Source organism: Leptodactylus fuscus, chromosome 3 (genome assembly GCF_031893055.1).
Source record: "Leptodactylus fuscus isolate aLepFus1 chromosome 3, aLepFus1.hap2, whole genome shotgun sequence".
Taxonomy (NCBI): domain Eukaryota; kingdom Metazoa; phylum Chordata; class Amphibia; order Anura; family Leptodactylidae; genus Leptodactylus; species Leptodactylus fuscus.
In genome coordinates, this window is record NC_134267.1 from 76,812,508 (window position 1) to 76,828,865 (window position 16,358).

The 16,358-nt window shown below is 42.5% G+C and overlaps 1 protein-coding gene across 1 annotated transcript in view; it reads right to left on the bottom strand.

Moving 5' to 3' along the window:
* Positions 1–669: 669 nt before the first annotated feature.
* Positions 670–16,358, bottom strand: part of RAB4A (RAB4A, member RAS oncogene family) — a 37,964-nt gene continuing 22,275 nt past the window's right edge. The window contains exons 3-8 of the mRNA XM_075267808.1: positions 16,194–16,308; positions 14,108–14,170; positions 12,493–12,647; positions 8,869–8,964; positions 4,358–4,495; positions 670–1,683 (exon numbers count right to left, since the gene is read on the bottom strand). Of these exons, the coding sequence (XP_075123909.1) occupies positions 4,380–4,495; positions 8,869–8,964; positions 12,493–12,647; positions 14,108–14,170; positions 16,194–16,308 (545 nt within the window). The 3' untranslated portion in view covers positions 670–1,683; positions 4,358–4,379. The remainder of the gene's footprint in view (positions 1,684–4,357; positions 4,496–8,868; positions 8,965–12,492; positions 12,648–14,107; positions 14,171–16,193; positions 16,309–16,358) is intronic.

The following is a 16,358-nucleotide window of genomic DNA, read 5'->3' on the forward strand; positions in this document are numbered from 1 at the left end:
AAGGGGCTCTATCAGCAAAATCATGCTGATAGAGCCCCACATATGTGTGAATTGCCTTTGAAAAGGCTATTCAGACACCATAAATGTTATATTAAACTACCCCCCCCCCCCCCCCCCCCCCCATCCACGCCTCCTCTTCCTCCGATGTCCTCAGGTACCGTCTTCCTCCGGCGCTCGCGAACTGACATTGATAAAAAAAAAAAATGGCCTGGGCGCATGCGCAGTAGCATGCGGCTTCTACTACGGCTACTGCGCATGTGCCCAGGCCATTTTTTTAAATCAATGTCAGTTCGCGAGCACCGGCTGAAGACGGGACCCGAGGACATCGGAGGAAGAAGAGGCGGGGAGGAAGAAGAAGACACACCCTGAATGCCCGCCCAGTGTGCACGATGCGTAAGTAGATCATTCTTTTTTAGGTTTTGCTGATAGAGCCCCTTTAAGGTAAGTTCACATGTTTAGTGCATTCATTCTTCTGTTCATTCACATACACAGAAGGCCGAGGTAAACACTATAAATGAACTTATTTAATGGAAGCTTCTATTAGAGCTTCAGACAGAGGTGTGAACGTTGCCTAAGTTTCACAGAACACAATAAAAGTCCATGTATTTCTATAGATGTGTGCTGCCTAATAACTAACCAAGCAATGTTTTATCACTTAAGCGCCAAAGATTGACAGGGGATATTAATGTTTATTTATACATGCAGCTGAAAGCAGATGTGTCCTTCATATTACAGTAATGATTTATTTCTAGCATTGACAAACAAGTGTTAACAGTAGGTCATGATACAAGTAGCACAAATAAATCCTATTCTAATGAATAAGCAAGCAAAATCACAAATGATCTGGAATCTGTAACAAGGCAGATATCTGTCAGGTCTGAACATACTGCAGCTTTTGTAACCCGCTTTGCTGTTAGGTTTACATTTGCAGAACTCTCAGCACTTCCTAAATATATGATGAAAATGCTAATCCCAGATTAATACTGCGGAGCAGGAGGTTCTCATGAAAAGGATTGGATTTTTTTGCCATAAACTGAGGTGACTCCTAAATTCACATGACTGGCCCTTATGCATAGGTTTCTTCACTGTTTAGACTTCTGCAATGTAAGAGGCTCAGACTGTAACTGGCAGAAAGTAAAATGTAGCCTAGACAGTGTGAACGCAAACCAGGATTAGAATAGTCTTTCCTATTATACTTTGCAGATGATTTCTTATGCATATACATCACTACAGTTGCCCACATGTGTTGGAAGGGGTGTCCTTCATATGGTTATGAAAGCAAAGCAAAAGTACAATGATGGAAGATAATCTGGGGTTCCATCTCATATGGCAAAAATGCAATTGAGACATTCTGTTTTTTATATTGTACACAGTCAAAGGAAAAAAAGATTTTCAGGCCATGCTATAAAAGAATTTGTAAGGGTAATAACGCCTATGACAAGTTAGTTGCAGACAGAACAATATGCAATACAAAAATGTATAGATACAGCACATGGAGCAGTATTATCCAGTAAATGATTTCAAAGATTGGAGTTTTTGCCGTCAGCTGTACATTATTGTTTTCCACACCACTTTGCTAATCTTGTGCTGTTCCTCAACAAGTCCTCTCTCGTTCTGCAGAACAAGTAGTATGGGGAACTGCAGAAAATATCTTTAACTTAAGTCCTAGATTCATATATACACCTAAAGACAAGACAAAAATATGAGAAACTTAGAAGATTACACTAACAACATTAATAAAATCTGGAAAAAAAAAAACAAAATTGGAAAAACAAGGGCTGTATTTATATTAGTAAATGTAGAATGATGTTCTGCAGACAACGGATATGACATCCATAAGACTTTTGTAACACGGTTGTATTAAATGCAGCATAATGCAGCCACAAATCCCATTCCAATCATAGGTCTAATAACCTGAACTAGCATCATAGACCCTGCACTATAATACATCTATCTGAATAAGCCCTTAAAGAGGGCGTTTCATGTCCTGAAAGATGTGCAGTATTACATACCACTAGAAGCTGACAGTACCCTGAATTCAGTGCACTATCAGCTTTCCCAAAATGTAAACCGATGGTGGAGATATTGGTTCTGTCAGTTTTGGCACAGATATCTCTCCAATGTCAGAAGGCCGGGCTTAAAGGGGCTCTATCAGCAAAATCATGCTGATAGAGCCCCACATATGCGTGAATAGCCTTTAAAAAGGCTATTCAGGCACCGTAAATGTTATATTAATCTACCCCCCAGTTTTAAAATAATACCCTAAAAAAGAATGTGATCTACTTACGCATCGTGCACGGTGGGCAGGCATTCAGGGTGTGTCTTCTTCTTCATCCACGCCTCCTCTTCCTCCGATGTCCTCGGGTCCCGTCCTCCTCCGGCGCTCGCGAACTGACATTGATTTTAAAAAAATGGCCTGGGCGCATGCGCAGTAGCATGCGGCTTCTGCGCATGCGCCCAGGCGTGGATGAAGAAGACGGGGCACCCTGAATGCCCGCCCACCGTGCACGATGCGTAAGTAGATCACATTCTTTTTTAGGGTATTATTTTAAAACGGGGGGGGGGGGGGGGGGGTAGTTTAATATAACTTTAGCGGTGCCTGAATAGCCTTTTTAAAGGCTATTCACACATATGTGGGGCTCTAGCAGCATGATTTTGCTGATAGAGCCCCTTTAATGCTCAGCGTTCCTAACAGCCCAACAATGACGCTAGGTTGTAAGGCCCGCATTTCTGACAATGGAGAGATATTAGTGCCAAAACTAATGGCATCAATTCCTCCATCAAGAGGGCGCATACCGGGAAGGCTGACAATACGCTGACTTCAGCACACGGTCGGCTTTCTAACGGTATATAATACTGCATATCTCTGAGGACAGGTACAAAATGCTACATGACATACATCATTTGATTGAAGCCATGACCCTGACCAATCTCTTTATTTCTCATTTAAATCCATCCATTTAAAAGAAGCTCCTCAGTATGATATATTTAAATTCTTTGTTATTCCTTATGTGTAGGGTTAACAAAATTAAAAGTTGCCACCAACTTTTACATTTAAACTTCACGGAGTCTTTAGAATGGATGGACTGATGTATTTAAAAACAAACAAACAAACTAATAGATTAGGGGCAAAGCATTTAGCAGCATTCTGTACTGGGTAACAGGTCTTCATTCAGTCACTCTAACCCAACAAAGTAGTATCTCCCTCTACCAGACCTTATTCACACAACCGCATACAGTGACCTATTGATACATCATTAATAGCCAGGTGTTCCCTTTAAAACACCCCCACAAGTTAGTAGTGCCTTCTTGTGGTCTCTGCAAGTTCACAGTGCTTCTCTTGTGCCCCCAGCAAGGCAGCAATGCTCCCCTTGTCACCCAACGAGGCAATAATGCTACCTCGTGTCCTCCACAGATCGTTCCCTCCTGCACATAGCTAATAATCCCACACACACACACAACATTACCACTGTCTGCTGTATTGAATTGTATAACTACTTATTACCCTACACAACACTGACAACACGCAAAAGCATGTCTCCTCATTGAAGAATAGAATACACACACTGCCACATGCAGTGTATGGAGGAAGACAGTGGTAGTGTGGTGAGCGTAAGGGCCTGATTCCAAGTATGACGGCTGCAACCCTCTATAGCTTTGCCAATGATGCCAAGTACATCACCCACTTCTTCTCATCTACTTGATTCCTCACCCTAGAGATAAGCATAACAGTACCAAAATGTAGCACAGGAAGATCCATGATTGTCGAGCTGCCAATTTAAATAGGGCCCTTCACCCCCTCCAGCAGGTCCAGCTCTTCACATCAATTAATAACTGCTGCTCCATGGATTCTCATTCTGATGGAATTTTTTTTAATCTAGCCCCCACAGTTACTGACAGATCATTGCTATTAATTTTGGTTCCTGAAATGCTATCTATACTGTCAGGATGGCGGTGTCAGGCAGGAGTAGACAAGGGGTGTGATTCTGATCTCTGACACTTCTGATATTACAGAGCTGAAATAGCACATCAGGCACCAAAACTACCTGCACTTGTTGCTCTGGAAAGGTGGAGGCTTGAGAGCAAATTCCATCTGCGCTGGAATAAGTGGCGCCTTATTAACCGATGCTAAGAACTTGACTTTGTGGAGGGGGTGAAAGTTTTTATGTATACAGTTCTGTTCAGCTGTTTGTCCATGTAGCTAACCATTATCCTATATCAAATTTACATTGTTCTGTCTCATCATTACATATTGAAATAATTGTAACAATCTATGCAGACATTTCTGCTGGTCTCTGTCACTTTAAAATATGGTTTGAAAAACAAGAATTTTATTTATCCACTTGGTACATTTTACCTTGAGTCTTTAAGAACAGATTCTAGCAGCCACATTCCTGAGCACTTTGGGCCTGTGCACGGCGTGGTGATCTCAGCTGTCGCAAAGCAGCGTCCCCGTATTGAATACCTGACCCCATTCTTTCTGGATCAAGTTCACCTGATAACAAAATATCACAATAAGAAATGAAAATTTGATAAGCTGGATACAAATGCAACAATTACCTCTCTAGAATAATAGGGAGAACAACCATAGGCCGTTTCTGTTTGGTTTTCCTCTTCTTGTTTTTAATCAGTTAGGGTACATTCACATAATGCTTTTTACATTTGCTTGACAAATGCAAAAAAAACAGATGCAAAAAGACAGCCTTGGGAGCCTTCACACGGAGTAAACGCACGTGTATTTTTGCAAAATACACGTGTAAAAATAAGACTCCCATTGACTTCAATGACATTTTACAGGCGTATTTTTACACGTGTAAAACATATTATTGAAGTCAATGGGAGTCTTATTTTTACACGTGTGAAGGCTCCCTGAAGGGTGCATTCACACTTCGGATACACTGACTGATTCTGAACGTTAAAACACATTCAGAATCAGCGGCTTATAAAGCAGATCCCATTCATTTCAATGGGAGCCGGCATACGAGCGCTCCCCATTGAAATGAAAGGGCTGTTTTTTTCTCTATGGGCCCCTTCACACGGCGTAAGCGCTCGGCTCATTCTGAGCCGTACACGCGAGCGCTTCACACTTCCCATTCACTTCAATGGGAGCGCTCATAGAGAAAAAAGCAGCCCATTCATTTCAATGGGGAGCGCTCGTATGCCGGCTCCCATTGAAATGAATGGGAACTGCTTTATACGCGCTGATTCTGAATGTGTTTTACGTTCAGAATCAGTCAGCGTATCCGTAGTGTGAATGCACCCATACACAGTGAAAGAGATTAGTTTTTTTTTTTTTTTAATTACACAGCTTTTATGTCCAACGAGAAAAAGTCAAATACCGTTCTTTTGTGTCTGTCCCCCCCAAAAAAAGAAAAAAAAACAAAAACCATCTGTTTTCATCCTCATATGAGGTCTGTCACCTGGCACTGGTACAGTATGTGCATCAACGTTTGTTAATTTATTTTTGGGTTGGTGGAAAGACAATTCTGTATGTACTGAAGATTTAACCCCTTCCTGCCGATAGCACTTTTTGATTTTCGTTTTTCATTTTTGACTCCCCTCCTTTTAAACCCCATAACTTTTTATTTCTCCGCTCCCAGAGCCATATGAGGTCTTAATCTTTGCGGGACAAGTTGTTCTTCATGATGCCACCATTAATTATTCTGTATAATGTACTGGGAAGCTGGAAAAAAAATTCAGAATGGGGTGGATTTGAAGAAAAAATGCATTTCTGCGACTTTCTTATGGCCTTCGGTTTTACGGCGTTCACTGTGCAGCCAAAATTACATGTTCCCTGTATTCTGTGATTCGGTATGATTCCTGTGTGCTGAGGCTGGAACAGTCCCATAAAGCTAAACTTCTGCAGTTTCTTTCCAGAAGCGCCTGGAGCCCCATGTGGCGACAGTTGAGGCCTCATCCACAGCTACCTCTGCTCAACTCTCCTTGCAGGACTCTATTCTGCAGTCACACTCCCATCAGCTCCAGCGTTTAGCGTTGGAAATCCAGAGTTTTGTTTCTCAGCAGACAACTATGTTTGCTGAGCATTATTTAAGTGCTTTGCATTGGGCTGAATTTTTAGGGAATGGCAGGTAGGCTGGCAGTGAGACTTGCCATTCCCATCCCCTCCAATCCACACCTTGTGGACACTCCTGCGGGAACCCAGCTGTCTCAAGTTAGTCCTCGTTAGCGAGGCATAATTAAGAAGTCTGCTCTCCTAGCAGACTATGGCAAAACTTGGCTGGAAAGCCACAACAAGGGAGGTTGCTACTGCTGGAGCCAATCTTGACTGCCTGAACTTCTGTCTATTCTAGGTGTGGTAACCAATTTCTGCTTAGTTAGAGCCCAGACAGGTAGGTGTTTATGAGTCTGTGTCAATGCCAACCACCCAGCACCCCCAGATCCTGAATAAATATATATATATATATATATATATATATATAAATATACATACATACATATATACATACACAGTACAGACTAAAACTTTAGACACACTTTCTCATTCAAAGAGTTTTCTGTATGTTCATGGCTATGAAAATTGTAGATTCACACTGAAGGCATCAAAACTATAAAATAACACATGTGGAATTATATGCTTAATAAAAAAGTGTGAAACAACTGAAAGTATGTCTTATATTCTAGGTTCTTCAAAGTAGCCACCTTTTGCTTTGATTACTGCTTTGCACACTCTTGGCATTCTCTTGATGAGCTTCAAGAGGTAGTCACCGGAAATGATCTTCCAACAGTCTTGAAGGAGTTCCCAGAGATGCTTAGCCCTTGTTGGCCCTTTTGCCTTCACTCTGTGGCCCAGCTCATCCCAAACCATCTCGATTGGGTTCAGGTCTGGTGACTGTGGAGGCCAGGTCATTTGGCGTAGCACCCATCACTCTCCTTCTTGGAACCAAGGATCTAAAATTTGGACTTGTCCATTCCTTGTGTTCTTTAGTCCAAACAAGTCTCTTCTGCTTGTTGCCTGTCCTTAGCAGTGGTTTTCTAGCAGCTATTTTACCATGAAGGCCTGCTTTACAAAGTCTCCTCTTAACAGTTGTTGTAGAGATGTGTCTGCTGCTAGAGCTCTGTGTAGCATTAACCTGGTCTCTAATCTGAGCTGCTGTCAACCTGCAGTTTCTGAGGCTGGTGACTCGGATGAAGTTATCCTCAGCAGCAGAGGTGACTCTTGGTCTTCCTTTCCTGGGGCGGTCCTCATGTGAGCCAGTTTCTTTGTAGCACTTGATGGTTTTTGCAACTGCACTTGGGGACATTTTCAAAGTTTTCCCAATTTTTCGGACTGACTGACCTTCATTTCTTAAAGTAATGATGGCCACTCGATTTTCTTTACTTAGCTGTTTTTTTTCTTGCCGTAATACAAATTCTAATAGTCTATTCAGTAGTACTATCAACTGTGTATCCACCTTCTACACAACACAACTGATGGTCCCAACCCAATTTATAAGGCAAGAAATCCCACTTATTAAACCTGACTAGGCACACCTGTGAAGTGAAAACCATTTCCGTTGACTACCTCTTGAAGCTCATCAAGAGAATGCCCGGGCGCATGCGCAGTAGCCGTAGTAGACGCCGCGTGCTACTGCGCATGCGCCCGGGCTCTTTTTTTTTTATCAGTGTCCGCGAGCAAGCGCCGGAGGAGGACGGGACCCGAAGACGTCAGATGAAGAAGAGGCGGGGAAGAAGAAGACGGCGCACCCTGAACGCCCGCCCAGGGTGCACGTTCCGTAAGTAGAGAACATTCTTTTTTAAGTTATTATTTTAAAACGGGGGGGGGGGGGGGGGGGGGGGTAGTTTAATTTAACTTTTACGGTGCCTGAACAGCCTTTTTAAAGGCTATGCACGCATATGTGGGGCTCTATCAGCATGATTTTGCTGATAGAGTCCCTTTAAGTATATACCGTATTTTTCGGACTATAAGACGAATGTGGACCCGGCAATAGAACGGCGGATGCCGGGAAGGGAGTTTTAGATGCTGGCACAGGTGCCAGGGCCTGCAGCGACAGGAGCGTGGCAATGCTGCAGGCCCCGAGACCTGTGCCGGTGTCTAAAAACCCCTTCCCGGCATCCGCCGTTCTATTGCCGGGATACCGGGTCTATAAGAATAATGGCGGCTGCTCTGCTCTTCTAAATCACCTCCTTTTCCCTAGAATACATATAAAAGTAGAAAATTACTGTGAAACACATACACATTAGGAATCCCTGTGTCCGAAAATGCCCGATCTACTGATATTTTTCAAACCGCCGTGGTTTTTTTTTTTCACCGTTTTGCCTCTGATTTAAATAAAAGGTGATCTAAGCAATAGACATTCCCCGTCTTATAGTCCAGTGCGTCTTATAGTCCGAAAAATACGGTAACTCCACATGTGTTAATTCATAGTTTTGATGCCTTCAGTGCGAATCTACAATTTTCATACAGAAAACTCTTTGAATGAGAAGGTGTGTCCAAACTTTGTGGTCTGTACTATATATATATATATATATATATATATATATATATATATACATACACACATATATATACAGACAGAGAGAGAGAGATAAAATCCCCATAATCTCACTGAGCAGTAGAATAAAGGTATCATGTTATTTATGCAGTACAATATATGGCACACAATTTAAAATTAAAAGAACAAAGATGGAACTGGTGTTTTTTTTTCCCAAAATGATGGTATTGCAAAATAGGACTTCTCACAAAAACACAGAAGCACCCACACAAATGCATAAACAGAAAATTTTAAAAGCGTTACAGCTTTCAAAATGCAACAAAAAATAAAAAAAATCATCCCAACTGGTCTAAGGAAACTTAATGTTCAAATCATCTAATCCTACAGGAGAAGGTTCCCATTCTATATATATTACCTGATTCAATCTTGTTTAGTATTTTCCTTGCACACTGCACAAATGCTTCCTCCACATTTTCTCCTGTAAGCGCACTTGTTTCCAAAAACATCAGTTCTGGGGGGAAAAAAAAATGTGTGAAATATATCTGTATATATTGCGAGATATTTATTTACACACCAGTATTGATTTCCTAGGTGCTAGAGTGAAGATGCTCCGAATTCACAAGAGGCATATGACTCATAAAGGGAGTGTGTCACCAGAACCCGACATATCAACCCAGATAGATTGTTTAGGATCACTTTAATCAGCGGTTTCTCCTTTTGAATTGGTGCCTCCATTGCCAAGATATCACCGTGTTTGCCAAAGTGCTTAAAAGGGTTACCTCTTTGGATGAATGGTGAGACCCCATTTGCTCCAAAGAGATTATTTACTTATCGACAAAAAAGACAAGGATTCACACACAAGTGAAAAACACAGATTCAGATTCCCCTAATCTATCTGTGGGGCTGCTTTGGGAAGAGGGACTAGGGGGGACAGTGCGGTGCCCAGGGCTTTGGGGCAGGGGGGGGAAGTGGATTAGGAGTTTGGAGGCCCAACCAGGGTGGGGGGGAACACGCAAGACCACTTTCTGTGGGCCAGGGGTACTACAGTGCCGCGAGGGATGGGTCCCACGGGGGAGGAGTTCACGGTGTGCCATGTGACAGTACTCGGCGCAGAAGAGGGGTTTGGGCGTCAGCGAGGGTCCACTGGCGCCGCCGCATCATTCCCAACAACGACCCATGGACAAAGTCGCGGGTAAATGCTAGTATTCCATAATATCAAGTTCTTAAGATTACTTGGGAAAATTGTGAAAAATTATACTTGCCCATAAAGTTGTAATTCTATCTGCAGTCAATACTAGTTGATGATAAGTAGAGATGAGCGAGTACTGTTGGGATCAGCCGATCCGAACAGCACTCACGCATTGAAATGAATGGACGTAGCCGGCACGCGGGGGGTTAAGCGGCCGGCCGGCGTCAAAGCGGAAGTACCAGGTGCTTCCATTCATTTCAATGCGGATCGGCTGATCCGAACAGTACTCGCTCATCTCTAATGATAAGGAATTACAGCAGTATGCATGTAAGGGCTCATTCACATCAGCGTTGTGAACTCCGTAGTTCAGGTTTCCGTTTCCTGCCTAAAACAGAAGCAGGAGACAGAAACCTGCAGGGCTCTCTCTCACCCATTCATTTGAATGGGTGAAAGAGATGTCCGGCCGTGAGCGGCGGTGAGCGTTTTAGGCTCTCCGCTGCGAAACCGGGTTTTATAATCCGGACACAGAGTCGGACATGCAGAAGACGGAAAGCTCAGAACGGACAGATGAACGCAGGTGTGAACCTAGCGTAAGGAGTATGTATGCATATCCACATAGATGCACCTATGTGAAAGAAAGTATTCCCCACATATATGGTGCCACCCTTCCACTCATTTTCTTCTATGATTGAGTGGGTTCCAGAGGTGGGACTTGCATCTATTTTTGCTATCACATCCCGTGGATATGCCAGAAATAAATTAAGGGAGTCTGTCAGCAGTAAATTTGTTAGAATACTAATCTCGGTACCTCATAGAGGTGTTTCTACAGTTTCTAAACATACCAGTTATTCAGCTTCAGCTTACAGCTTCATATTCATGTAAATAAATATTGATATTCATATACAAACAAAGGGAAAGTGCTATGCTGCATATTTGACGCTATTTGGTTTATAATAAAACAACTTGTGTACATGTCTTAAGCACCTTTAGTAATTATTCGATACACTTTATTATGACAAGAAAATGTGGCTCAGAGGAAAGAGGGTGCAGCAAAAATATTAGTGTAAAATAAACAAATGGGTGATGTACAGTTAGACTAGACAGTCTAAAGATGCAACATATTTATCAGACACACGATAAACCAGGCGCAGTTTAATGCTGAGATGTAGATCTCAGATGTAGCAGAGCTGAGTATATGGTAAAACAGGGGCGAAGCAGAAGAGTAGATAGACAAGTCAATACAGTAATGCAGATGTAGCAGAATCCAGTATACGGCACAACAGAGAGGAAACAGAAGAGTAGATACTATCTACTCTTTTGTTTCCTCCCTGCTATGCCGTAGGAATGAATGAACATAGCCGGCGCGCAGGGGGTTAAGCAGCCAGACGCCGGCACAGGCTGCATGCCAGCTGCATCCATTCATTCCTATGGGAGTGTGGTATTCGAAACAGCAGTTTCGAATAGTACTCGCTCATCTCTGGTAGCTAAGATTGTTAGCTTTTCCCACAATGCTTGGCCAGTAGCAAAGCATTGTGGGAAATAACCTCCGACAAAGTTCCAAAGAAATTCAAGCTGTTCTGCAGGCTCAGGGTGCATCAGGAAATGGAAATATATAGGAAGCTTCTGACACTACCATCTTCTGCTCCATCCACTCCTGGCTTTGGCTTAAAACAATGCAGCAAAATCTGCAATAAGAAAAACTGCGTTTCCACAATGTGGAAGGCAAACCTTTGAAAATCAACCTGAAAGCATTATTCCACCTCCACCCAATTTATAGGTGGTACAATGCAGTCAGGCAGGTAATGTTTCTCTTCACTCAGACTGCCAGGTAGGGAAGCATGAAGTGGTACTCCATGGAACACATCACCACTGCTCCAGAGTCCAGGGGCAACATGCTTTCCACCGCTCTGCTTTGCCATTGTGCTTTGTGAAATAAATTGCAGCAAACTCTGCAACAACAAAAGTTGCGTTTCTGCAATGTTTAGCCTTAGCCTAAGGATAGGTCATCAGTTATTTAGCATAGAAATCCTTCTTGACGAAGAGAAGTAACATTTTCTATTTTTATTTTTAAACTTTCTGGGTAAACATGTATTGAGATATTCAGGACCTATAAGTATCTGGGCGTGATCCTCAACAATAAACTAGACTGGGCTGCACAGAAAGGGCGACAGCAGACTCTACCTGCTCGGGAGGCTGAGGGTCTTCGGAGTCCAGGGGCCACTTCTTAGGGCCTTCTTCAACTCTGTGGTTGCCTCAGCCATCTTTTTCGGTGTGGCTGAGGCAACCGAAATAGACTTGACAGGCTGATCAGAAGGGCCCTCCCATGTATGGGATCCTGATGGGACTTGGCAGCACTGTAAGTGACCGTCTGCTTCACCCCAAGTGTGAGAAGGAGCGCTATCGCAGGTCCTTCCTTCCTTCCAACCGCAACCAGGCTGTATAATCTTCATCAGACCAAGCAAAGATCACTCCGCGCAGAGAAATAATGATTATGACGATGACCATGAGGTCTTCCTCTTTCTCTTCCGTTTTTCCTTAGCTGCTATGGACTCCTAGTATATCTTCTCTTCTCAGCATATGCGTTCCTACGTCTGTAATATATTACTGTGACTATCCTGTATCTGTATTACTATGCTGCTGTAACATGCTGAAATTCCAATGTGGGACTATTAAAGGATTATCTTATCTTATCTTAAAAACTTGTGAACAGATAGGCAAATGACAACTAATATATCATTTCAGCTTCTTCTGACAGGAATTTGCAACCATAAACCCAGATTGTTTGCTCAAGGCTTGCAGCAATTTTCTTCTCTTCCTTCACAAGTACTAAAAGAATACACCATTACTCACCATTTTCTTGTGCAAATCGAGAAGCTTCTAAAAATGTTACTTCACGGTCAGCATCTAAGTCTTTCTTGTTCCCACAAAGGATTATTACAATATTTTGACTAGCCAACATTCGAGCATCTGTTAGCCAATTGGTGAGGGCATTGTAAGTTTCTCGACTGTATACAGAAAAATAAAAATCATTTTTTACAGCTGAAATGAAATTAAATGTTAAATATCAAATATACATAGATATGACCTATTCAACAGTATGGTACAAATGTTTGAACCTCGAAAAGCTGAATTAATGTGTATAATCTTTTCTCTAAACTCTCGAAGATGAACTCACTGACCTTTCCATATTCAAGGCATATCCAGCTATTCTAAATAATTTACTAAGTCATAATCATCTGAAAATTATGTTGAAGATGCTTACTTCTTATCATAAACATGCCTGCTACATTGTGTGATCTGCCCAATAGCAAGGCCATCACCTAACATTAAAGATTTCCCCTCAGTTTAAGGCTGGTTACATGACCACAGTGTTTTTGCGGTCCGCAATTTGCTGATCAGCAACTCTAAATTTCATTTCCAAAAGTCATTCCGCAGACGTCCGTGTCCATCGGCACACGCCCATAGAGATATGGGACAGTCTGTGCCATGCCGTGATGTCCGTGACTTTGCAGACCTGCGGTATTTAGTGCGGACCACAGTCACAGCACAACACACCACGGATAAAATATCCAGTAGTGTAAGAGGCCACACTGAATACAATGTGTCCGCAAATGGTCAATGTTAAATATTATATTTACAATATTCTCTGGCAGACATGGGGTTAACACTCTACTGACATCATATCTGTTGTATTTTGGGTGCATGGGTGCGGTTAGAGTGCACCATAGTAGAAATCTCCTTACATAGCTGTAACATGGAAGGTAACACCCACTCTCATGAACATAAATGAGTGACAGACACACACGTCGGGGTCGTCGTCGTCATCCATGAGGGGAATCCATGGGGAATCTATGGCAGGTCTGTCTGCCATCCCTCTGTCATCCTGGACAAGATGTCGTGAATATCCCAGATGACCAGACCAGATGATCAAGTATGAACCAAGCTGTAACTACAAGATATCCAGATGATTTAACTTCTCTGAAGATGTAAGCTATTGACAATTGACTGATATTTGTGTTATTTTGGACATTTCCCCTGTTCCTGTGTTTTCCTTCAAGATATTAATAAACCTCTACACTGATTTATAACAAGCTGACTTCTTCCTATCGTGGATAAGGCCTACAACACGTGACACAAGTCTATCCCACAATTTCAAGGCCAGGTACGGATATTTAACAGTGGACACAAGTCTCACCGGCAAATACAAGATATTTAACAATTATTTTTTCACCTTCCCCAGTTGTCCAGGTATTAAAAAAATGCCTAGACAACCTCTTTAAATAGCACATAAGGCAACAAAATTAACTACACTTGTTGCTCAGGAACAGTGGGGCTAGAAAGAAAATTCCAACTGTGCTGGAATCAATGGAGTGGTGACTATTAACACATGATAAGAACTTGACTTGGTGGAGGTGGTGAAATGTCCTCTTTATGAAGTGCAAAAGAAAAAAAAAATTTACATTACCTTGTGATGTCATAAACAAGTAACGCACCAGCAGCTCCTCTGTAATAGCTCCGTGTCACAGACCTATTAAACAGATAGGTTTTTATGTTAGTAGCAGGTTATTTATGCCAGTTTATTCAAATGCAAGTTATATTCTGTATTACTGCAGTGGACATGTTTAGTGTAGGACAGGAACAGCATATAAAGCCGTTAAGTAGATAAATCACGTTACCTCTACCATCTATCATCACATATCATATGTACATTGCGTGGTCCTGGTCCACCTGGATCACCAGGTCATTGTTTATACAGGACATATTGTACAAAGACAGCCAGAAGCCTTTAGTTGCATATCAAGGCTGCCATAAACTGATTAAAAATGAAAATGGTTTTCCAAAGAAAATAACCATATTTAAATTAGTAGACAAATGAAAAGATAAACATTTTTGAATAGAAATGATTAAACATTTGGCAGAATTTTAAAGATTCCCTCTAATAATTTTAGCAGTGACAGCCTTTTGTCTTGAGGGGTTGCTAATAGATAAAGTTTCTATGGTCTGACACACAGAAACCAGCAATGATTTACTTTTTGTGGCCGGGTTATCGGGCAGGAACAGTACTAAGCCTAAGAAAATCCCCAAATTATATCAATTTTCCTCTAAATTTCAAGCACCTACGAGAGCTGGCTTCACAAGTGTTCGATGTTTAACCCCTTCCCGACAACTGCCGTACTAGTACGATGGATACCGGGATTTTAAAGACGGTGGCCATTCAGGAGTCGGGTGACCGCCATAGCTGCCAAGTCTTTGATGTTTTACACAGCAGAGACCCAGCGTTAATGCCTGCAATCGGTGCCCACACTGATTGCAGGCATTAACCCCTCTGGGGCCTCAGTCAAAGCTGACTGAGGTGCCATTTTACCGTTCGCCAGCACCTGGAGCAAGCTAAGGCCAGTATCTCATTGCTATGACAACCAGAAGTCTCGTAAAGGCTCCCAAGCCTGTCTTTCATTAACTTCTACTGCAGGCTACTCTATGTAGCCTGCCATAGAAGAGTCAATTATTTGCAATGCATTGCATTAGGGGTTCAAGTTCCCTAGGAGGTCTAATAAAGGAAAAAAAATATAAAAAAAAATTAAAAATATTAAAAGTTCAAATCACCACCCTTTCCCTAGAATACATATAAAAGTACTCAAAGGGATCCTATCATTCAGATGGCATTTTTGTGCCTAACACGTCGGAATAGCTTTAAAAAAGGCTATTCATCTTCTACCTTTAGATGTCTTCTCCATGCCGCCGTTCCGTAGAAATACCGGTTTTCGCCGATATGCAAATGAGTTCTCTCACAGCACTGGGGGCGTCCCCAATGCTGCAAGAGAACTCTCCAGTGCCGCCTCCATCTTCTTCAGGAACGTCGTCTTCCTGTGTCTTCTTCCGGCGGAGGCAGTGAAACTTGTAAGCCTCGGGCAGAGCTGACTGCACATGCCCAAAGGCCACAAGGAAATGGCTGCTTACTTACTGTGTAGGCTTAGCCTGAGGCCTAAAAGTTTCACCATCTCCACCGGAAGAAGACATGCCCCTTTCACTTCGCCACGCCCCGCCACGCCCCCTCCGCTCCACTCCCTCCTCCCGGGGGGGTGGGGGGCTTTCTGTAGTTCGCTTCGGGCGGCGAAAGGGGTAGGTTCACCCCTGCAGAGAGTACATGGCAGCTAACCTCCACTCACCATTTCAGAGAGGAACATAAACTAGAGATGTAGCAAAACTGCTAACAACTACAGAATATAAGTAATAGTGTTACTCCTCGTGTACATATGACAGTTTAGAGTAAGTTCACACCTGCAGCGGCGTCTCCAACGGAAACTGCCAGAAATCGGTGGAAAGCAAAGTCCTACATGAAGGACTTTTCTCTCCTCCGATTTCAGCATAAAAACGGCAGACAACCGATGAACACCCGGTGTCCACTGTTTTGGCGGTCGGGCTCTCCGCTGTTTGGGTCCACTGCAGGACCTAAATGATGAAGAGTGCAGCGTAATGTGAACCTAGTCCTATCCTGAAAAATTTAGTGAAACAAGTATGGCTTAAATTAAGAGTTATACAAATATTCATACCTAAATCTCTCTTGTCCTGCTGTATCCCAGATCTGTAGCTTTACATATTTACCACCGACATTTATGATCTTCGAGCCAAATTCTACTCCTATTGTGTGATTGCAATCCTCTTTAACTAGAAAGAAAACAGAACATTTACATATGTAGATTACAGCCCATGCACCA